This window comes from Neolamprologus brichardi, chromosome 20, assembly GCF_056152115.1.
Source record: "Neolamprologus brichardi isolate AB-2024 chromosome 20, ASM5615211v1, whole genome shotgun sequence".
Taxonomy (NCBI): Eukaryota; Metazoa; Chordata; class Actinopteri; order Cichliformes; family Cichlidae; genus Neolamprologus; species Neolamprologus brichardi.
This window is the reverse complement of record NC_142123.1, coordinates 5,820,226-5,843,210: the sequence shown is the minus strand read 5'-3', so window position 1 is coordinate 5,843,210 and position 22,985 is coordinate 5,820,226. Positions and strand designations below refer to the sequence as shown.

General features: G+C 38.2%; 2 protein-coding genes across 3 annotated transcripts in view; one reads left to right on the top strand and one right to left on the bottom strand.

The window, feature by feature from the left end:
• The window catches only part of phactr3a (phosphatase and actin regulator 3a), a 32,903-nt gene extending 27,782 nt beyond the window's left edge, over positions 1-5,121 (top strand). For both annotated transcript variants that reach the window (XM_035905613.2, XM_006785505.3), the window contains exons 8-12: positions 3,070-3,125; positions 3,321-3,382; positions 3,485-3,625; positions 3,947-4,023; positions 4,467-5,121. In XM_035905613.2, coding sequence (XP_035761506.1) covers positions 3,070-3,125; positions 3,321-3,382; positions 3,485-3,625; positions 3,947-4,023; positions 4,467-4,482 — 352 coding nt within the window. In that variant the 3' untranslated portion in view covers positions 4,483-5,121. The remainder of the gene's footprint in view (positions 1-3,069; positions 3,126-3,320; positions 3,383-3,484; positions 3,626-3,946; positions 4,024-4,466) is intronic.
• A 13-nt stretch (positions 5,122-5,134) lies between these two features.
• Positions 5,135-22,448, bottom strand: sycp2 (synaptonemal complex protein 2). Its single transcript, XM_087833631.1, has 46 exons — positions 22,359-22,448; positions 21,883-21,941; positions 21,637-21,777; positions 21,228-21,551; positions 21,112-21,136; positions 20,811-20,896; positions 20,618-20,712; positions 20,450-20,484; positions 20,222-20,364; positions 20,045-20,097; positions 19,752-19,797; positions 19,445-19,543; positions 19,257-19,317; positions 18,987-19,135; positions 18,722-18,775; positions 18,235-18,321; positions 17,362-17,458; positions 16,891-16,937; positions 16,589-16,639; positions 16,036-16,099; positions 15,869-15,914; positions 15,674-15,753; positions 15,100-15,515; positions 14,852-14,979; positions 14,734-14,773; positions 14,531-14,595; positions 14,396-14,441; positions 14,252-14,286; positions 14,104-14,161; positions 13,866-14,019; positions 13,684-13,748; positions 13,411-13,599; positions 12,823-12,954; positions 12,653-12,769; positions 11,956-12,097; positions 10,559-10,845; positions 9,175-9,459; positions 8,978-9,029; positions 8,677-8,805; positions 8,028-8,203; positions 7,728-7,822; positions 7,175-7,274; positions 6,961-7,019; positions 6,171-6,249; positions 5,852-5,908; positions 5,135-5,637 (listed from the first exon to the last, which is right to left on the bottom strand). Exons 2-46 carry the CDS (start codon positions 21,904-21,906, stop codon positions 5,581-5,583), a joined length of 4,770 nt encoding a protein of 1,589 aa, XP_087689757.1. The 5' UTR covers positions 21,907-21,941; positions 22,359-22,448; the 3' UTR covers positions 5,135-5,580.
• Positions 22,449-22,985: the final 537 nt, after the last annotated feature.

Below are 22,985 nucleotides of genomic sequence, written 5' to 3'. Positions count from 1 at the left end.
TTCTAAAGAACAAGATCTACAGTCTGTCTGCGGGAGAACTAATAATACTCCCGCCTCCTCATTTTCTTAGATTTACTGGAAGAAAATATATTATTATTTGGGGGAGAGGAAAACAGGTTTAAAGCATTCTCGAGCAAAAACACTCTACGCAAAGGTGAGGATGGAGCATGGCTGTAGCTTACACAAGCGCTTCAGGGTCTATATTTCAAGACGGAGAAGTTCCACTTGTAGCACAGCAGTTGTTACATAAAGACTTATATACAGAGCACTGGCTTTTGCTGAACTACTCCTTCTTGATTTCATTTTGTAAAGAATTTAGACAGCCATAAATCAAAGGAGCATCAGCGGGGATACCCAAAGCAGTCTTATTTGGGTGAACCTCTGCATTGCCCAGGTTTGTAGAATGATCTGGGTTCAATACAATTCATATGAGTTAAGCGGCAGAGAAAACAAATCGACCTCTCTGTACTCATGCTGAATGATCATCCATCCTGTCAGTGATAGATGACCTTTCTATCTTTAGAATCGCACCACCTGGCACTTGTGCTGCAGTCATACTGTGCTGTTTCCAATCTTAGCTCCTGACACTGTTCAATAATGCATCTCCCCGTGCGGTCCCTCCTCTCCATAAATGTCGGGGAGTTATAGCAGCAGAAATAATAGCAGGAGGGGGTGGGGGGTTTGCTACTGTACTTGAAACATGAAGGAAGCTTGGGATGGCCAATTTCGTCTCCTTGTTGCAGTTGGCAGCTGAAACAAAAGATCGAGCGCCTCCGTCAACCACACATGGGCGTTTCTATTGTTTTGATTTTTTTTGTATTCCTCCCCCGGCAGGCATAGTTAGGTTTTCTATTTTAACTCATTTTTCTGCGAACATCTCAACTCAAGTGTCTAATGGAGATCCCTAAACCGATGGGCGTTTATGCGTCATTGCAGTATTCTGGGGGATCCCTTTTAAACATCTTACTTCTTCTCGTTCAGAAAGCGGTGGGTGATGCAGCGTTACAGTTATGAGTCAGAGTGTTACCTCATCCATGGATATTCAGGGTTCCCCAAAATATAAAATCTCCTCACTTGAGAGCAGAGGGGTAACGTAGCTTTTGTGATTCATACATCTCACAAGGAAATCTCATTTGCCCACCAAAATAGCATCCAATCTTGACAGTAATGTGTTATTTATTCAACTCACCCACAAAGACCAAAAAGATAGAGTCAAGGGGCTGTTTCTAAAAATAGCCACAGCTTCTGCATAAAGCGCATAGGGCTCTTTCTGGAGTAGTGAAATCCCCTCCCCTGTGTTACTAGGCAGAAGAGAGAATTTGTGCAGGAAGACTGTATTGTCTTAAGGATACCAAGTATCGTTGCTAAGCAACAAGGCGACCAGGTCAATAATATTGTGCCCACTAGGGCATTGGAAGCGATATTCCTGTTCCATGTGTTTAAAATGTAATATCCTCGGAGCTGTGGGAACACTTTGTTTTTGTTTATCGAAGAGTCATGAGGCAAAGAAAAGCAGCACGTTGGGCTGTTTCCCCCCGATGAGGTTTTAAGATAGTGGCATTCACACAAATTTACATTAAAAAATGAAGTAAGGCTTAATAAATATATATGTGTGCATGTGTATGTTTATAACGATGGGATCCTCATATTCTGATGGAACAAAATGCTGTAATCAGACACCCTTCCCCTTCTCCTTATTATCCTTATTTTATTCTAATCACACGTCTCAGAGGAGACCTCACCAAGGGAGCCAAGCTATTGAATAATTCCTAATGTGACTCCACGTGCCGTGTCTGGTCACACATGTTAATTAACAAAGACTTGTTGCTTGGATGTACTCATTATCCTATGCAGCGTTGAGTAAAAACACAGCATTTGAGAGCATCTGAAAAAAAAAAAAATCACACACCAGATTTTTCCGCGATCTTTTTTTTCTGCCAGTTTTGTGTCCCTTAATTAAAAGGCATGTAAAGAAAATGAGTTTGCGCTTAATGCTCATCACACAGTGCAACAGAGACCTTGATAGTTTGTGCATGGATGGTGAAAACAGCTCTCTCACAGATGTGGTTTTCTATTGTATTAACAGACTTTTAGAATACAACAATTTAATTGGCTGCTACGTGCCCGTCTACCCAGCGATAAACACAAAACCTCCTTCAGCTCGTTCTATGTGACTTAACTTTGATCCGTGACAGAACAAGAACTATAAAGAGTCCAAATATTGGTTTGGTCAAAAGGATAAAGACAGCCCTGCTGTGCTCTAACCTCTCTGTCCTTTCCACCTGTAGAGGTGCACTGTGATGTGTGCCGCACGCTGTCTGAAGCTGAGACCTTTGTATAAACAATAAATGTCAGCAGCAGCAAAAAATATTGAACTTTGAAGACCTTTTGGGCTCTTTGATGGTGATGGGTCAGCATGTGGGAGCCTAAACTCAGTCATTTGAGCACCACCACTGAGAGATTGTATCATATCACAAAGTAAATTCTGTTTCTTATAACAATATTTCCTCATTTAAAAAACAAAAAAAAATAGGAAAAACTGAATTCAACTGGTGCAACAAAGAGGGTGAGAGATGACTGTGGCAGTAGTCCAGCGCACATCAGGAGGCTGGGGATGCCTTTAGCGGGAGCCCGCTATGCCCCGCCTCCCTTAATTCGGCATGCAGTAACCAGGGAGACTGGGGGGAGTCGCGCCCCAGCAGCTCATCACGACCCAGTTGAAAAGCGCGTGTAGCGAGTAGTAGAGAGGAGAGCCTTCACTGCTGCGGCGTTGTGCAGCAGATACTATCGCATCTGAAATGCAGCACACAGCACCCGAGAAATAATTAGCAGACTTCTCAAAATAATAATAACAACAACAAAAAAGGAGAATTAGCTTCGCTGATTGTTCCAGATGTGGGGAGCGCCTCCGCTGAAGTCTCACAGCCGCGGTTTGGATGCGAGATGGAAACATAGGGGATTCCTCTCGAGAACGCGCACAGCGAAGAAGCTGCAGCCCGTTTAAAGAGGACCGGACAGGTTATCTGAAGATACGATGGTTCAAAACGTGGTTTTGGTGTTTCTCCGCAGGAGGCTGAGCCAGAGACCGAATGTGGAGGAGCTGGAGAGTCGGAACATTTTGAAACGTGAGTTCAAACACCGCAAAACTACTCCCGAATATTTCACTCACAGCGAAGTATCTCACAGAGGCATCCCGTATTTAATACATCAAGCGCGTGCACTAATCAGCGCAGTAAACAACGCATGAGTACACTTTTTTCTTCATTTTTTAAAAGAAATTGAATTATGAATTTTTAAAGGAGCTGTTTTTACTTTCTTAGAGAGAAACGACCAGACAGAACAGGAGGAGAGGAGGGAGATCAAACAGCGGCTAAACAGAAAGGTGAGACTCCGTTTCTATTAAATACACTGTTCTGATGCTCTGGTTACTTCAACGTAAACAACAGACGGTGACAAATGTTTGGCACCTTCTTGTCTCCTCCAGCTCAACCAGCGGCCGACGGTAGATGAACTGCGGGACAGAAAGATCCTCATCCGCTTCAGTGACTATGTGGAGGTAGCTAAAGCTCAGGACTATGACAGGAGAGCAGACAAGCCCTGGACTCGTCTGTCAGCAGCAGACAAGGTATGTATTGGATAGTGCAGTCACATCACGTTAATCTCTATGTCTTATTGCCACCACTCACTCAGGACTTATCGCCAAATCAATTTCACTATTTAAGTCAGTCGGATTAAACAAATACCCAACATCTTTTCCCAAATTCCCCATTGACCTGTTACTTAGGCTATCCAGCATTGCAAGTTGCTGTTATCAGCTTATCTCACAAAATCCCGTCCTCTTTAAACTTTTTAGCCTGATTTTATACATAAATATATATATTTCCTTCTTCCTGTTGTTGCTTTGCAGCTTGATGCACTGATGCAATTTTTTTCCTCTTCCCAACAGGCTGCAATCCGGAAAGAGCTGAACGAGTTTAAGAGCACCGAGATGGAAGTGCATGCCTCAAGCAAACATCTAACGAGGTCAGCATTTGGAAACGCCTGCCTGTGCTTGGAAGAACATGCATGCATGGGTTGATGCTCTATTCTAAGCTGCAGCAGTCTAAATTTAGCTCTCCTTGAGCATACAGAGGTGCATGCAGGAGCTAAAGATAGATGGGAGTGTTATAATGGGGAGGGGGAGAATGTCCTCCAGAGACTTCTCACTGCCAGGTAGCAAAGCATGATGAAAGGCCACCGTGTCCTCGGCTTAATCATGTTTAAAAGCACGAGACCTCGTGAGTTGTAACAGTGACCTAGAGGGAGTGTACGTGCCTTGCTTCTCAGCACTGTAAACGGCTGTGCTAAAAATAGAGCCACAGAACTGATTAATGGCTGCAATAACAGAAGGGCATCTGGTAACAAAGGCACCCTCTGGCTCTCACCATTTATTTCTATTCCCTTTCTTTCTGTGTTTGTCTCTCCAGGTTCCACCGACCGTGAAAGTGTGGAGTTTCTTCTGTGAAGAAATGCTGAGCTTTGACATTTCCTGAAGCTGCTAGAAGCTGCTCAGTGGCGACAGTTCAAAGAGCCCGGAGCCTTTCTGTCTTCGGCGCGCCTTTTTTTAAGAATCTTCCGCCACCCTTGACCATCATATTATCAGTATGAAGTCACGGGTATGGGAGAGATGATGATGGTAATGTTAGCACTGGCGTGTCCCGGAGACTGCTGAGTGCCAAACGTGGAAACTGGCAGGTGGAAGAGACTTTGGTGGAGCCTCTGACTCTCAGGACAAGAGCAGAGTATTAAAAAAACAAAAACAAAACAATCTTGTCATTCAGTCATTGTTTTTTTTTTCTTTTTTTTGTACTAATTCATGGACTCCTGACAAGATTGTGTGAATCTGTGTAGTGGGAAGAAGTTGTGCATGTGACCAGCTTCACCTTTTCTTAACTGATGAATAATGTGTCAAGACTGTGTAAAGACTGTGCAGCGTGGGGGAGGTGGCATTGGGGGTTGAATTTGATATTAACTGTACATACAGTATGTCAATCAGAATGGGACCGTCGACGTCTTCACTGAAAAGAGAAATACCTTTGTAAGCACTTACTTGTCTTCAAAATACAAGGCCTTTTTTTTAAACTGTGCTGCCTCATTTATTTTTAAAACAACTTTATTTTCATTTAACAATATGGTAGATGAGTTATTAAAAAACAATCAATACAATTAAGATCTTGAAAGTTTAGTTGACCATTTCTAGTACTTAACAAGCTTCAATGAATAAATCAAGAATTAGGGTTAAAAATAGAGTCAAGTCAATGAATAGCATGGGAAAGCTTACAATAACACCAAAACTTATTCAATTTATAAAAGCCATAAAATAACACCAGAACACAACATTTCCAATAAAATCCCAAACACTGGAACAACGCACCATTAGAATAAACCAAACACATCTGCATGGAATCAAAGCAGAATCCAGAAAAACAAACACTGCATGAAAATACTTTGAGCACAGCAGAACTGCCTAGGACAGCACGAAACACACAACCTGCTTTATTGCGTTCCGGGACAGTGTTGAACTCAAACCCGGCTCCCTCATCAGGGGAAGAACAAAGCATGCAGTCCTTTCTTGACACTCTGGAGCTCTCCCTCCAGCTATAAAGGACACAAAGAAACATTCGAGAAAGACGCTTAATTTGAGATCTTACACAACATCATCTGAGTCATACTTTTCTTTCAATGGTACGTGCTTATGCACAAGCTTTCACGGAACCATTGTTCTTTTGACAGAGTGATGGACACAACATTCAAGACACAATGCAAGCCCAGCTCTTCTGTGTTTCCTGAAGTTTCACCTGTTCATACTCACCATCTCACTGAGGAATTTGTCCTGAACTGACTTCATGTCTTTTCTGATCGTGCACATCTGAAAACAGCACAAACAGCAGCAGGGTTTTTGGGAGTGGTAATAAAGATTATGACACAGAATAAAAGGGAGAATAAAAGAGATAAGCAAAATGTCACAAAGGCCACTCAGCAAAAGTCATATTTGATAGACAGCTTGACAGGCAGGTAACCTCTTCTAAATTAAAAGATATAAACACTGATTATTCAAAGCTGAATTTTGAGTTCAAACACAATGAAGCAAATGTTAGATATACTGTGAAGTCTATGGATGAGGATCACACCTCAGATGTGAATATTCTCTCCTCATACTCCAAGCTGTTGCACGTGTTACTCTGAAGCGCTCTCTTCAGGAGCTCATTTCTGGAAATAAGGAGACAGACAACCATGGAGCTGTATATCTGATTTCTTTTACACATTTTTAAATATTTTCGTGGCAATCGTGTCACTCAGGATGGAACTACCAAGATAACAAAGAACAAACGACAAATTAGTGACACAAGTATGGACTGCAGAGTATTGTGGCTAAAGGACCCATACAATCCCTTCTCAGATTTGAGGAGTTAGCAGCATAATAAACTGCATATGGAATTTTTTTAAAAACAGAGGGCATAAATGGCAATTAATAAAATATGTGTTTATCAAAGGAATAATACTGATATTGGTTTCTCATACTCACTGAGTGACGAAGTCAGACATATCTGAAACGACTGTATAGATTATATGTGTTAATTACCATTAACAAATGGTTGGAAAGTTGATAAATGGGGGTGCTTTATTTTTATTTTCAGCTACTAGCAGTGTAACTATGGAGGGAATGCTTAAGATAACCACAGCTAAATGATAGGAAGAAGAATAGGATGTATAGAACGTGTATTTAGTTGATGATTTCAAGCTTAATGAAAAAAGCTTTTTTCCAATCAAAAGTTTTAATCTTTCTTCCAACAGAAACATTATATAATTCTGTGTATTCTTCTTTAAACCTGAAAGGACACCATTAATCAGAGTGTGGAAAGAGGAATTATAAGACTCTTTTAGTACTCAAGCACACACAAACACACGCTTTAATTTCACCTCGTGATTTCCTGCTTCTGGTAAGAATGGAAAGCCGTCATCTGTTTTTTCCAGTACATCTGTATAAGGAAAAACCATTGGCACTGGTCAAATCTACAACAGATCATCCTGGCGGCAGGTATTATTCAACAGAACATTGAATGGCTGGATATTTTGTTTTTAATATCACTTTCTGCATTTTCTCTATGTGGCAGACAGAGTCAGAATAACCTACAGTGAGGTCTTTATCCATGGTTTTCAGCACAGTGTCATCCTGCTCCAATTTGTGTATCTCCTCCAGGAGGACCTTCTGAATGTGTTTAAGCCTCTGAGTCCTGTAGGGAGGACAGACATTTAACCAGTAAAGTAGAAATCTACAAGGAAACACAAACAAAGGCTACAGTGCCCTATCACACTCATGAAAGACCACTGTAGGGTTGTAGCCTATAAAACATAAACAGGATTTATTAACACAGCAAACTGACTTCTAACTAGATTTCACATTTGCTAAGGACCCCTGTCTGAAGAAGCCCAGATACACATTTTTTTGAATAGATTATTCTGCCAAATCTTTCTTTTTCATATTCTCCAGTTATGAACACACAAGAGAAAATAATTTAGGTTAAAATAAGAAAATGATCACTATAGATTCTCACTTGCCTTTCAGGACTTCTCTGTTAGTGTGCTATCGGCCATCAAATTAATTAAAGGTTGGCGATAACAAATGTTGCATATTAACCGAAAAGATCAGACTTATAGTTCATTTACACACTGACAAACTAACTGACCTGCATTTGGTAATTTGCATATTAATGGAAGAGACGTGTTGCTGGACGGTCTTCAAAGACTGCTTGTTGTAAAGCTCCATCATGCTGTAACGTTTCTGAACATGAATATATATGGTTATGTAGCAGTTTTGTAAGTAATCATTCAACAGCAGTACACGCTGCTGTCTCAAATACATGTTTACCACATACTAGATTTCTCACAACATGAAGTGTTCCTTTAAATTGTGAACACAGGACAGATGCAATGTAGTGTGCAGCACTATTCTCTAACTATGTTGTATGTCTGGACACATTTCCAACCTGGAACTTCTTCTTGAGCTCCGAGCTCAACTGCTGACACATGTTTCTTGGGTTTACAGCAATTTGTGGTGAATCTAAACCTTCATCAATGTCCACGTCTCCATCTGTTACTTCACCCTCCCAATGACCAGAGGAAGACTTCACCTGGCTCAACTCATCCACAGCAGGCACCTCAACTGTAGGTAACAAACAGGAACATTAACATATTAGAAAGGACAACATTAGAGTCAAATTCTGATTCAAGAATGTTTCATAGTTTTTTTTTTTACCAGATCTTTTAAAGATTCCACTGATATCTTAAATATCCTCACTACATCCTAAATCATATAGTTATAAAAAACAAAGATGTTTTGGCTGTGCTGCAAGGAATATTTTAAATTCCTGTGTATCTGTTTTACATCACATATAATTTAACACCGTCAAAAAAAACCTTTTTAGGGGCATTTTTAACAAAGTAGTTCCAAAAAATACATTCAGATAGATCACCTTAGATTAGATTTAGATGTAGTAAAATCCTGATCTAAGAATAAAACACATGAAGAAACTTCCTGTGCCAAAGTTGAAACACATATTAGCTTGTCTGATTAAGGCATGTGTAGTTAAGGTTTTCCTGTGCTTATCTATGTAAGAGACTCTGAATATGTCTTACACGACTTGAATAATTTCCGTGGCTTCAAATGAGGAGAGTGATTCCCTCTCATCTTGCTTCTCATACTCTCTTCTGTCTCCTCGTCTTCTGAATGACTAGACAAGGAAATGTGGCGCTTGCGGCTGGGCCCTGTTTCAAAAATCAGATGCGACAATTAGATACAATGGCATTTTATAATGAAACGCAACTTTAATTTGGTGCAGAGTGGACCTAACAGTGGAATTAAACTGTAGCAACCAGGAAATTTATGGCAACCCCCCCCCCCCCCCCCCAAAAAAAACAAGTTAAACGTTTATTTTACCTGAAACATGAGACTGTGCGAGTTTTGAGTCTTGGTCTGACAGTGGCGTCATCTATCCAGAGGACAGTAATGAGTTAGTTTACAACAACTTAGACCCACATTAGAGTGATTTAGTGTTCCTAAAGTTTTTTTTGTTCTTCAGCTGTAAAGTTACATTAATCAAAAAAAGTAACCAAAAATCAGTAAAGAGCCAATACCTCTGCTTTAACAGATAGAGCCAGGGCAACAGTGGGACCGTCCTTAACTTTGCTGGTGAGTACTGATGAGTTAATAGATGATGAGCTTAGTGAAATCTGGGATACTGAAGACACTTTACTCAAACTACAGCGGTGGCCATGGCTAATTGTGTCATTTGGAAATGGTGACTGAGCAGGAGAAGGCAAGGGTGGTTTGTCCAGCTCAAGGAGTGTGGATGTCAGCAGGGGTCGAGTGGACAAAGGAGAATGAGGTGCTGAAGAAAGATGCTGTTCGATTGTACTAATCTGGAAACAAATAGAAGATTGCAGGCGGCAGAAAGTGATGAGAAATAATGTCAAAAAAAAATATGGTAACTCGTTTTGTGGTTAGCTAATGATCATGTCTGCCATAGATAAGTGACAATAAATGAAAAAGACATTTCACACAATGCATGAAGAAGCACAGATTAAGTGCTGCAAAGCCATTATCCGCTCTGTACAGCATTAAGTAGGTCATTTCAATCATCATGTGCATTTCCCCATAATTAAAAGATCTATTTATTAGGAATTCCTCACATGGCTAACTCATAAGAATGGCTTAGCTTAGCTGTAGCCATCTCATGTTAGAGATAATAACTGTCTGGAGAAGAATTTAGCAGTTTGCAAATCAAACTTTCCAGTTGCTTATAAAGGACAAGGTTCAAAATAAGGTTTTTAAGGGGAGGGAGTTATATTTTCAGTCATCCCTATCCACATTTTTCTCGGACAGTCTGGGAATTTCAGCCTGTCGGGCTTAAGTCAGTGGCCTACGTTTTTACTTCAGTGAAATAATAACTCACACTACTATTCAAGTTATGCTACTGATTCTCACAAGACTGTTGACTGACATCAATAACATCTATGCAGAGTTAGTGCATGAATAGCTTAAAGACCTGACAAAGATGCCAAAATGAGTGTATAAACATCTTTATGGTGAGTCCAGATGAATTTAACAACTCAAACAGCCCACGGCAGATCGCTACAGATGTGCAGTATACTGGACTAACTTTATACAAAGAGGAGCAAAGACAAAATTAATAAGGCTTCCTCACTCTTTCCCTTCTGGCCTTTTCGTTAGGTGTGACTACCCTTTCCATCTTCTTACTTTGTTATTTATTTTCTTTAATAACAGAACACCACCCACACTGGAATACTCCACTATTTGCTGAAGCAATGTTCAGAAATAAAAAAATATGCTTTCAACTCAACAAATTAGAAAAAACTCATACTCACGTATTTTGCACTGTGTCGTTTTTTAGGGTGAATGTGAAACAAGTATTTTTCTACCCTAAAACACTTTCTTTCTGTTTTAACCCTTGACAGATACCTTACCACAGTGCCATAATATGTCAGAAAGGTGATGTACCTTTGCTGCACTAAGTTCAGTCGGAGGTGCAGGGATTTGTCCTCCAAGTGAAGTGAGAGAAGGGACAGACTGCTTAGAATGAGTCTTGGATGAGCCATGATTCTTTTCTGCAGTGTAGAAAGAAGACTTGCACATTTCTTTACTTCTGACTTTAGGTTTGGGTAGCAGCAGGACTGGCGAGGGGGTGTCTTGGAAAGAAGGCTTAGGGGAGGCAGGCAGCGGGGATCCCCGCGGGGTGAGAAGAGGGGAGCAGGTCAAGTCCAAGGTTGGGACTGACCTATCAGCAGCTGCAGGGATCCAAAATAAGCACAGATGTTCAAACAGCTGGCTTCAGAAGTTGGACAAAGAGTAGAAGGTCAATATACACAAGTTCCTCTACATAGAGGTTGGAGAGCAAAAGGTTTCTTTATGCAATGCTTTACATAAAGTGTTTAGAGTGAAAAGGTTTCACTGCCATGGAAACACACATTGCTGGCACCAAATTGTTTCACAGGGGTTTATACAAATATCTAACAGCTGATAAAGAACCAGCGTTACAAAAAGGGGGTTTTGCGTGAAGAGTATAATTTTTTACAAATATAAATGTTAAGAAAGATAACGAGACTCATCGTTAAGTTAGCGTTTCTGACGATCTCACCTTTTGAGATAGTTAAACAGTCAATGTTTCTACACAATAATGAAAATCAAAGATTATCATCCACTCTTCTGCTGAAGGAAAAATATGTGTCACTAAAGGAAAACTTTTTTTTTCAATGTTAAAATGGCTATTAAGTACAACCTGAATTCGGAAAAAATTGCAGTGAAAAATAAAAACACAATCCAATGATTTGAAAAGTTCATAAACCCATATTTAATTCAGAATAGAAATGAAAAATGTATCATTTTAAGAAAAAATTCAAGTTCAGTTTGAAATGTATTTCAGATGAACCTGTCATCTTTACTTCTGAGAAATGCACTTTTTACCCCCAAATCACGTTACTAACCTGTGCCAATCAATCTAATTAAGTGCATAATCTTTCTCCAATGGTTTCATTTCAGCACACTTAGTTTACCAGCCTTTTATTGCTTCCATCAAATCCAAAATGAGCTATTATTTTTCATGAAATAGTAAAATATCTCAGTTTAAACATTTAATAAGTTATTTTCTGTGTTCTATTGTGAACAAAATATGGGTTAATACGATTTACAAATCACTGCATTCTGTTTTTATTGACATTTTACAGTGTCTAAGGTTGTCAGGGGGGGATTGGGGTCATGATACATGTCACCACTGTGATGGAATTAACAAACCATTTGATCAAACATTAAACATTAAATAGACATTAGCAGCTGTCAGAGGGATCAAATGGCTCTTATCTAACTCTGACGCCAGAGAGTCGTTTTTTATTGTATCTTACATCTCATCTTTTCCATGAGAGGAGGGGATGGACAGAAAGAGGTCTGGCAAGTAACCCAGGAATCCTTCAATGAACTCATCTGTTCTTGGGCATTTGTCTTTTTCAATTTTGAAGTTTCTTGAGGAACATTTTCAGGCCTCTGCTGGAGAACAAAGTATGTTATTTATGACAACATATTATACTGTGAAATACATTCAGAAACACAACCTGCAGATGAAGATTTAAGACCACAGCATAGTCTCAGCTAAATACAGCCCAAAAAAAAAAATTGTTTTAATTATTAAATTTCTCTTTTTGACGTTAAATAATAAACTACTGAAATATATTCAGATCAAAGACTGTATAAATATGATAAACATAGCTGCCAGGTCTGATAAGAAAAATCTGGGGTTTTTCTAGTGAGTTTCTGGTCTCAGCTGATAGTTTAACGTCTTTATAAATTGCTTTCCCCTGTTGAGTCAAAGGGGTAAAGCAGGTATAGCCTATGAATGTCATTGTTTTTCATTTAAATTTACCACTTGTTCATGATTGCTTATACATGTGCTGTGTAAATTCTATAAAAATCAAACATGATCTAAGTCTGAATTACCTAAGTGTTTATATAAGTGTATAAACACTTAGTATCTGCAAAAATGTAAAGCTGTGAGTTGAAGACAACAAGTAATAAGAACATTTCTGTGCAGAACTGATGTCCTACCTTAAGTACAGAAGGTTTTTTAAAATCTGACTGGTTGTTGTTGCGTTTTCTCCTGTAGGTAGCAGCTGCTTGCTCAGAGGTTTTCTCATGCTTCCTCTGCTGGTCTATAAAATATTTCTGTTGAAATTCAGAAGAAAAACAAATATGATATTGCTCCAGCCATTTCTCACATAACCACTTAGTAAAGTGGCTGGCTTCTTTGCGCATGGGTTTATATTGTTTTCCATTTGCTGGGTGCTGTCAGTCTTTTTCTTCTTCTTTTGAATTCCATGAACTTCCTCAGTTTTCTCAGAGAATGAGTACTATTTATAAAGAAAAGAAAGGTGCAAAATATACATTATTATTGTTGCACTGGCTTGAAAGTTGTTGTTTTTTTTGTCTTTTCACCAGATGAAATGTGTATTTTTAAAACTCACTATGGTTTAGTGAGTAGTTTATTAACACTGTGACTGAGCAATATATTTTCTACACCTGAGCTTAAAATTGTATGCCTTTAGAGTATTGAAAGGATGGCCAAAGTCCATGAAAAAAGGCGTTTTGATAATCAATATAATGTGTGGAGGCGGGATGAAGTTTGCCTTTTTACACTATATATATTTAGAAAATGTTTTAATAAACATGTTTGCTTCATCTTTTGTTTACTCTGGACACTGTTGCCAATAGGATTGCTTAAAAAAGCAAAGTGGTACATGTTAACTGTTTAAAAAAAAAAACAAAAAACAGTAACAATGCTTAAGAAAAAGAAGTCTGTCTCCTGCCTTGGTTGCAGGAGGATCCTCAGGTTCTTCTGGCTGACTGTCATCAGTATCTGGCTCTTTGTAGCTTCTGGCAGAGGTGGCTGCAACTCTCTTGGGCCTCTTAGTAGCTGCATGTTGTCTGCTAGGTGCTGCTGCTAGCTTTACTCTCCCCTTTGGCTGACCAAGGTCCCTTTTCATGCGGCCGTTTTTCTGATGCAACGGTGACACACTGTGGTTACTTAAAATAGTGCAGCTTGTAGCACACAATTTACAAAAACATTAATCATTCCTTACCTGAGTTGGTTTGTTATTACCCAGTCCAGCTCTTGGAAAGATTGGGACTAAATCTGGAGATTCAACTGTAATTAAACAAAACATGTATGCAATTACTGATGTTTTCAAATAATTTTATTGGCATACAGTCGTGATGCAACAATTTTCAGACTTTGAGTCTGAATGTAACTTTAATGGCCTACCAGAAGCAGGTCTAGGTTTGATGGGCGCCTGCCTGGAGTATTTGATAACCTTGGGCTTGGACTTTGTGGCTGACTCTCTCAGCCAGCTGACCTCTGTTGTGGCATTTTCTGTGTCTGTGTCACTAAACAGGTGCTTTTTTACATGCCCCTTCTTCTGTAACACAGAATACAGCAGAGGACAGACATGAGTACACAAGCATGAAGAAAATGTTTCCACAGACATACAATGAATGCCTACTTTCGCCACAGGCTGCTCTTTCTTGGTTGTGCTGAGGAGTACTGGGGAGTGGATGCCACTGTCAAACAATATGGGAAGTATAGATTTGTAACAAAATATTAATATTTAAGACAAATAAAAGTCACAGAACATTCTCAATGGGGCCTACTTGCTCTGTATGCCACAGGTGCTTATGTTCTCCTTCTAAAATGAAATAAGTGAAACAAGACTGTTAACTTTAATCCTGAATTTTCTAAGTTCTCATGCTGATACATGTCAATACATAAAACTGACTCACATTAGTAACACTTACCTCAGAACTGAGGGGTGTATTGGTCCTGAATGCAAAAACGTCATCTCTATACAACAGGGGAAAAAACTATTACATTCACTGAAAGACAAATCTATCTTCAAATATCTTTGAAATGTTTTAATCGACTTAGATTACCTCCGCCTCACAGAGTTTGTTTTGGTTCTGCTGTAGGATGTAATTGGGTTTCTGGATGTTTCTCTCTAAAATACATCAAATGAATCAATAAATTATCTTTAGTAAAATAAATACAGAAAAGTGCTTTCAACGTTTTTTAAAAAACTATACTTTAAAAATTACTCAAATTAATCCTAGACATAATTCAAATATTGATCACTTACTTTTCCAGTTGATGACCAGCTCATATTGAAGATTGGTCTACTACAAAAACAACTCCATTAATGACATTATTGAAGTGGAAATTTAAAGTGGAAAAATTACAGCCCTAAATGTTCATACCTGTTGACAAGCGAAGGAAACCAGTTCTGAGTGAGCTTTTCAGAAGTGTGTTTTTCTTTAGATTGGCCATTATCCTTATAGCGGCTAGAGATGAGCTTCACCATGCTGCCTGCAGCCTCTGAGTCTCTCTGAGAGCAGAAATTTCAAGGAATAAAAAAAACAAAAACCAAAGAAACAAAAAAACCCTTAATTCTTAACAACAATTTTGGACTTGACATTAAGCTGCATAAACTTTACAGAAGTCATACCTTTTCTTTGTCTAATTGAGCCCTCTTACTTTCAGTTTCAGATTTCAGTGTTTTTTTCTCCTTTAGAGTTTTAGTTGTGGAGGTCTTCACTGATGGTTTCATTGGAACAGCACTAGTCTCCAGTGACGTCTGGCCCTTGCTCTTCCTTTTTGCACGGCCATTGCTCTGGGCATGTTGCGGCTTGGAAGTACATAATGAGGAAACATACTGGTCTTCTGCATTTGTTTCATTCGAGTCCCTTCTGATATCAGATGCTTCAGAAGGTGGAGACTCTTGGTTCCTCTCCTTAAAGACCTGCTGCAGTCGCTCACTGAGCTGGCTATGCAGTTGCTTTTGGCAGACTGAGCTCGAGGCTGAAACTGACCACTTCGATGATAAGGAGCGCTCCTGAGGACGCAGCATAGCTGAACAAGGTTCTAAAGAGAGGAAAATAACTGTAATCAAAACCCTGATAATTGTTAATGGCATTAACCTTTAACTAGCTAGGTTTTTGTATATTTTACTAGCTGTAATGTACAATGACAGTTTCATAATTTTAGCGATATTGAAGATATTTGTTGCTGCCTTAGTTTACCAGATCTTGGCAGGGAACTCGTTTTCTGTGTTGGCATCATCAGCATTTTTGAAACTGAAAATTTGTGCCAATTAGAAGCCCTGTAATTTAAATAAAAACATAAATATACTCAGATAGACCCATTACATACAGATATGAATCAGAACACTGGCTATGAGCTATGCAAACAGACTGGAGGTTCTTCATGATACTTGCATGTTACTCCCAGTTTGGGGTTGGGTGTCAGGCACAAAATTCTCCTCTGCAAGTGAAAAAGCCAGTAATGGGTTGAGTCTTTAAACAAATAAAGCTGTATGTAACAAAGATAATACAGTTTATTTCTGAGTTAAGCAAAAAACAATGAAAATATATTTATATCATACCTCTGGATTTTTCTCCTCCTTGTTCAGCCAGAACCATGTTCACAGCATCTTTCAGTGGTATGCTCTGCAAACGACAGCAAATGAAACTGTATGATATTTCATATTTAGCAGAACACAGTTATTTACTTTGTGCCTCATACTAAATCCTCTGTTTCTTATAATTGCTGCACTAACTGCATTGTTAAGAACCCAACAGCAACGATTTTTACATCACTTTATTCTGACTGTGTGGAAATTATGTCTTTACATCAGGCTATGAGCATTAACCAAACAAACAAAAAAAGAACAAACCAGTACCCTGATGGAAAGTTACCATTATATCTAAAAAGACCCAGATTCATGAAAATTCAATGGTTAGGTGACCAGAGGAGGTCTAGATAAGTCTAGGTAGTTAAAACATCGAATTATTAAGAAACGTGAAAAGCAAAACCTGTTTACACAGCTGGATCGTATTATGGTCTCCTTTAATCAAAAAGGTTAAAAAGATCATGCAAAAGTAGCAACAGTAGTAAAAAAATAATAATTTTTTTAATCATTTATAGATAGACTGTACCTTTTTGTATTTGTCACCTTTATTCTTGATGGCCTGTTTAGAGGCTGTGCTCTGTAGAGATGCATCACATCGATAGTAACTGAATAACTGAATTTCCTGGACCTGGTGTATAACTACTTCTAACTTGGCTAAACAGTACACATTACAAAAACATGAACATTTACTTTACACTATTTGTGCAGTATGCAAGGATTTACAGTATAAAGCAATATAATCAGAGTATAACTAAAACTTAATACTGAGTACATTAAAGATTAGCTGCTATGACTGCAGTTCTTAACAGTGTTGATATGTGAACTAACCACTTCAAGAGATGACTTTTCTGTTCCAATGCCATTGGCTGGAGTGTCTAAAAAGGAGGACAAAAATATCATACTCATTCATCCTTCAGGATTTATTCAGTGGTTGAGAATGATACAACTGAGCACAAATGAAACAACTGGACACATAAGGACTACTTAGTATTTACATACGAACTAAACTAACCCCAAAGGACATGAGGAATCTGATTCAGTTCTAGTATCTTTACATGTTTACTCTATCCGTTCTCCTAAGAGTTATAATACAGTCTATTAAAAAAAGCAAAAATTACTTGTATAGGGTGTTCTTTTTGTCTTCTTTCACAACTTGTATATTTAGTTGTTTTTGTGATTATGTTTATTCTTGTGATATAGCCCATTTATTTCTCTCACCAATAAAATAAAGCCTGTAACTTAGTACAATTACTGGAATTGGTGTGGCTGCAGTTCTTCACACTTTCTACTGTCACCTACTTGATGCAAGAGAGAAGGAACGATGCACACTTGCAGCTCCGCCGCTGCTAAAAAAGGCGGTGGCCTCAGAAATCTTCATCTTGGCTGGGGTGACCACCTGGAGGGAAAATCAGATGTCTATCAATCTTTATGATGGTTTGTTTTGTAGATTTTATTTCACACCAATAATAACACAGAAGTCTTTACAGAATAACTTCTGTGTTTAAGAGGAATTTAGTGTTTAACCCATGGTGAGGAAAATACTGCTCAATATTTATTTGGTGGCTTGTGTGCACCCCCTGCTGTTAAGTTTCGGGTGTGCCTTTCTATTGAAGTATCACAACCAAGAGTTGTCCTACGCTTTCATTATATAACTGATGCCAGCCTTAAAAAAGATGTTAGAGTGTAGCTGTTAGCATTTATATTAATAAATGGATAAATATTTATCTTCATCTGATATTGCAAATACTGACTTTAGCTGAGGAATTGTTTGTTGTATCAATCTTCGCTAACTTCCAACTTGTGTTTTGACACATTCATTTTCTCTGAACTGATCTTTTTCTGCTTTCCTTCTTATTTTGCAGGTAGTTGCATGTGCTGTATGTGTTGCATTGCCACATTGAATAATATTATACACATTACAGGGATTTTCCTGCATATCTCTAGAAGCAGCTAGTATTTTAACCAACGTTTTCAGTGGGGTTTAATTTATAAAGCAGAATTTTGTTCATACCCAGAAATACCAGGATAAATATGCACACTTTTGTAAAGTAAGCTAAAACACTGTCTTCACGGACTTAACTTTATGTTGATATCAATCATGGTATGCCCCCGCTCCCACTCCATTTTCCTGTCTAGTCTAAACTGTCTGTAATTTACAATTTAAATCTCTACCTGTGCTGGTGCAGCTGTAGCAGGTAAAGCGTAGTTGACAGTACTTTTTTCACTTTCACCAAGAGACACCTGGCTCTCTGGAACAACCTGAAAAAAGATGAACATACAGGATGAAAAATCTTTTTAGACATTAACAAAAGATTTCTGATACAATAAAACCACATGAATAAAAAAACCCACACACAAAGGCTTGCACCCATTATAATTTCGATTTAAATAAGCCAGGAATCAATATATTATACATTTCAATATATTACACTACCAAATGTCCTTGGAGAAGATACTAACCCGAAGTTGAACGCGGACAGAAAGCACTGAAGCATAAAGCGCTTTGAGAATCAGAGTACAAAAGCGCTATAGGAACCAGTCAATTTACCATTTAAACCCAACTCCAGCTCAAATAGTGACAGTTTAATAAACACTGGAATCTGAGATGAGAACTAATTATTACAGAAGTACAATAAGAGCATTACAAACCAATGTTTACCTGAGTGTTGTTCTCCATTAAAGATCTAGCTGTAGCTTTCACTACAGATGAGCCCTGACGGAAGAAGAAAGTCTTAATCCAAATGCTTAAATTCATCATGACCACAGTTTAGCTTCTGTTTGGAGCCCCATTCTATCAGTGGAAAATATAGACTTTTCCACTTGGTGTGAAAGTCTTTTTAACATTAATGTATACCTTAGAATTTACTTGTCATGTCTCTATTGTGGTGTAGCAAGAAAATTCAGTAAAGACAGATGGACTCTACTTTATTTTTGCTGTGTCCATAGACATTTTGCACAGCCTGCAGGATGTCCAGTGAGGAGCTGAAATGGATCGTAAGAGTGGATCCTTCAGCTGCACCAACAATGACCACCTCTGACAGCTTGATCTGCAAGACCTGCCTCTTACCCTCCTCTGGACATTAAGAATTTTTTTATTAGAGCAAATACTTATACGAAATGGCAAAGTCGCATGCAAATAAAAATTCAGTGAATGTGAGCAGGCACAAATGCATTGGCCTTTGTGTATACATTACCTTTTACAGTGTAGCTTTGGACTTCATGCTCATTGAGACATATAGTTTCCCAGTGGCTATCCTTTGAGGGTAAACCAAAATTTGTTAAGCAGATGTTGATGGTGCTAAGCAAAAGTTGAGTTTTTTAATGTGTATATTACTGTGTAGATTGTATGTGTGTGTATATTACTGATTTGAGGTATCTGTACCTCTTCATCAGCCAAGGAGAAGTAAAAAGAGATGCTGTGGCTGCCGAGGTTGAAGTCAATCCAAAATTCCTCAAGTTTCTCATCCGAAGGCATCAACAGCTGACAACATATCCACAACCTTATTACAACAGCAACTTATAGTATTAACAATACAGCATGAATTTGGACATAAGCTGTTATTAGATTAAACAGACTAGGACTGTGTGGTGAGAGATTTCTTATGTGTGTTCAGACAATTAATAACTGAGTTGTTTCAAATTCAGTTTTGTTTTTCACATTTTAGAACAGAATCCCTGTTGATACTGACCTCACTGCTGTCCAGATAAGCTTCCAAACAAGGGTAGGAATACACCCTACAGTGCACAAAGAATTGTGTCATCAGAACTTTCAGTAAATATTTCCAGTCAAGATGGCCCAAATACAGAATGTAATTAGAGATTTTTTTATTAAAAGAGCTTGACAGGCGAAAGAATTTGTAAAATGCAATATTCCTAGAAAAATAGACAAACATATGAAAATTCATATTAACTCAGGTTTAGAATGAAAGTTACAAATGAAACCACATGTGTTGTATAGCACTGAGCTCCGTTATGTAAGTACCTTCTCTTGTCTCCCTGCATCCCATTCACCATGTTTAGAAACGTACGACAAGCCTGAAATCACACAGACTTGCATTCAATTTTATGCAGCCTTTCAGCATAAACAACATCAGCAACAGCATCAGTACATCAAAAATCAAAAGCAAATATAAAATAAACCAAAACAGACTAATGTTACCGTCTCAAATTCAGAATCACGTATTTTGGCAAATGCACTGGCCACAAGACTCATTCTGAACCATTTATATGCAAGTTCCTTCCTCTGGTCAGTTGTGGCCATTCTGCACAATGCCTCCATCAAGGAGGACTGAAAGTCATAGTCTGAGGGGGAAACAGAAACAGTGTTTTACATATTTTGTTTTTAATAGTAATTCTGGGTAAAGAGAAATGTATAAAGAAAGCTTACCACCAACATCCATTATATGATCAGCCAGTTTGATCCTGTAATCAAATGAGCAATCTACTTCTTAATAATAAGTAAATGTGGTAATTCATTCTTGATTGTGATCATTCATGTTTCCAATTGTATTAAATTCAATGTTAATAATTATTTAAGAAAACTACAGTGACATACATGATATCAGAGGCCTCTTGTGACATTAGGATCTCCGTGTCTTTTTTAAGTTCCACTGGGATTTTATCCAGAATTAAGTTGAATTTCCGAATTGCCTGTTAAAACATTATTAGGCAGTTAATCAACTGTACCAAACAGAGGTCTTTCAGGTTCAGTGTTACTCTAAAAAAAAATTAGAAAAATTATTGTAAACCTCTTTCTGGATCAGGACGTGGATTCTAGGGTCAACAGCCAACTGGCCAGTAGGATACAGAAAGGACTCAGTGATTTTGTATGTCCCTGCAAAAATAAAATAAAACATGGTATAGCAGACAAAGTCAATGCTTTCTTCTTGTATACAGAGTCATCATAAAATTGCTGTAAACTTATTAGAAACCTCTTTTAAGTTAGAAACTCTTATCCATCTTACACTTAAATATGTCCCCATTTACTTTTTTAAACAGTATAAAAAAGATGTCATTATCTACAGTACATAGAGATATGTACATCCATACCCTCTTCGCATGCCAGATGAACCACCTTTAACATAGAGAAAGTAAAAACAAACCAAATTAAGAATACTGAAACGGTTGACTTTACAAAGTGTGTTTCTTATTAGAAGTTAGCTCACCATTAAAGCATTTAAAAAGTCTTCAGAGAGGTTTAATAAGTTCTCATCCCACTGCAGCCCACACTGAATCCACAGTTGTCTGCATTTTTCAAACCACTCCACCATCTGCACAAAAAAGGGTTCAATCAGACTACATAAGTTTACAGAACCCACATAGTATGTACCTTTATGTATTATTACGTGTATACTCATCTTTTTTATTAGACCCTGTGCTATTAACCCCGAAAGTCCTTGGCCACCACCAGGTAGTATTAGGTGTTTTCCACACTTGTAAAGACTGGCAAATCCCAGACTGGCCAATTTGGGGTCTTTTTGAACCAAACCCTAAGGAACATAAATATAGTTTCATTAATTCCACTGATAACGCAGCATCATATTGTGTAACTGGGTGTTTTGAGTTTTATCTCACCCTGCAGATAAGTTTATCCAATTTGCTAAGAAACTGTTGAGAGCATTTCATGGGAGTCTCTTCATAAATCTCCCTCTGCAAGAACACATCCAGTGCTCGGACATCTCCGGACTTTACCGCCTCACTGATTATGTGCTCCAACTAAAAGGTTGAAGTATACAATTTACTTTTCACCATTAGGCCTGAATATTGATTAATTAAGTGATAGGAATATTTACAAAGGGAGAAAGTGTATGTATTTCCCACCTGCATGTTCTGAGCAGGTGCCATCCTTGTGAGAAAAGGTTTTAGCCTCTTTAAATTGACTGTAAACAAAAACAGCAGACATAAACCTACCAATCATAGGCCTATCTGAAAAGGCCTCACTTTATATAAATTATATATTAACATGTAATTTTCAGAAGTTTAATTAATTTGCCATCAAAAAGCTAAACACTAAGTTATCTGTTATCTTCACATGAACCTACGTGAGATGCTTTATATAAATGTATTGTGGTACATGAAATCTGAGCTATGTCAGGAGATATGCTGCTAAGCTTTATGACCTCATCAGGCTTTATTGAAGTTAGCTAGCTTAACTTTGATGCTAAAAGCTAAACTTCTATTCTAAGCTAAACTCCTAGCCAACAATAATTTCAGACCATAACCATCAGCTAGCCCGGGATTACTACATACCTTAAGGAGATAATATCGGCGTGTATTATATACACGGCTCTACTTACTGTGCTGTCAAATTTGGCACAAAAAGAGGACATGACAGGTTGCTTCTTATTTTAAGTTTTTCAGTTGATCCCCACAACGCGCGCGAAGTCTTTGCATTCTTTGCGCACGCGCGAGAGGGTTTACGTCCAGCCGGAACTGTCGACTCCGTTCATAATACAGTAAGACAACATTAAATACATTTTTTAAAAATCCTGTATACAGGCACTGTTTCTCAGCAGCTCTTTAGTCTGATTGATTTGAAATAGATCTGCTTATTCACCAGGGAAAAGAGAACCATGTTTAGATTTTTTTCTGTTTTGCGGTATAGTAAGTAATTTTGAAGGGTAAACTGTAAGTATTTGTACTTAATTTTGTTCACATTTTTAAACTTTCTTTTCTACTACAGTTGTCTGACTGCTTTATTTATCACTTACTTTTCAGGATCTTGCCTTTCTATCCAGTTATACTATCCTCCCCATGTGATTTTTAACTTGATATCTTCCTGATAAACTACACCTACAGGAGATGCTTGGCCATGAAATCCATATCAAGAAGCGCCTGGTGTTATGTTAGTGCTAGAGGAGTTTTGGAGTTCTGCACTTACTGAGTCAGCAGAGCGTTGCCAGCTTTTAGGGACCATGTGCCTC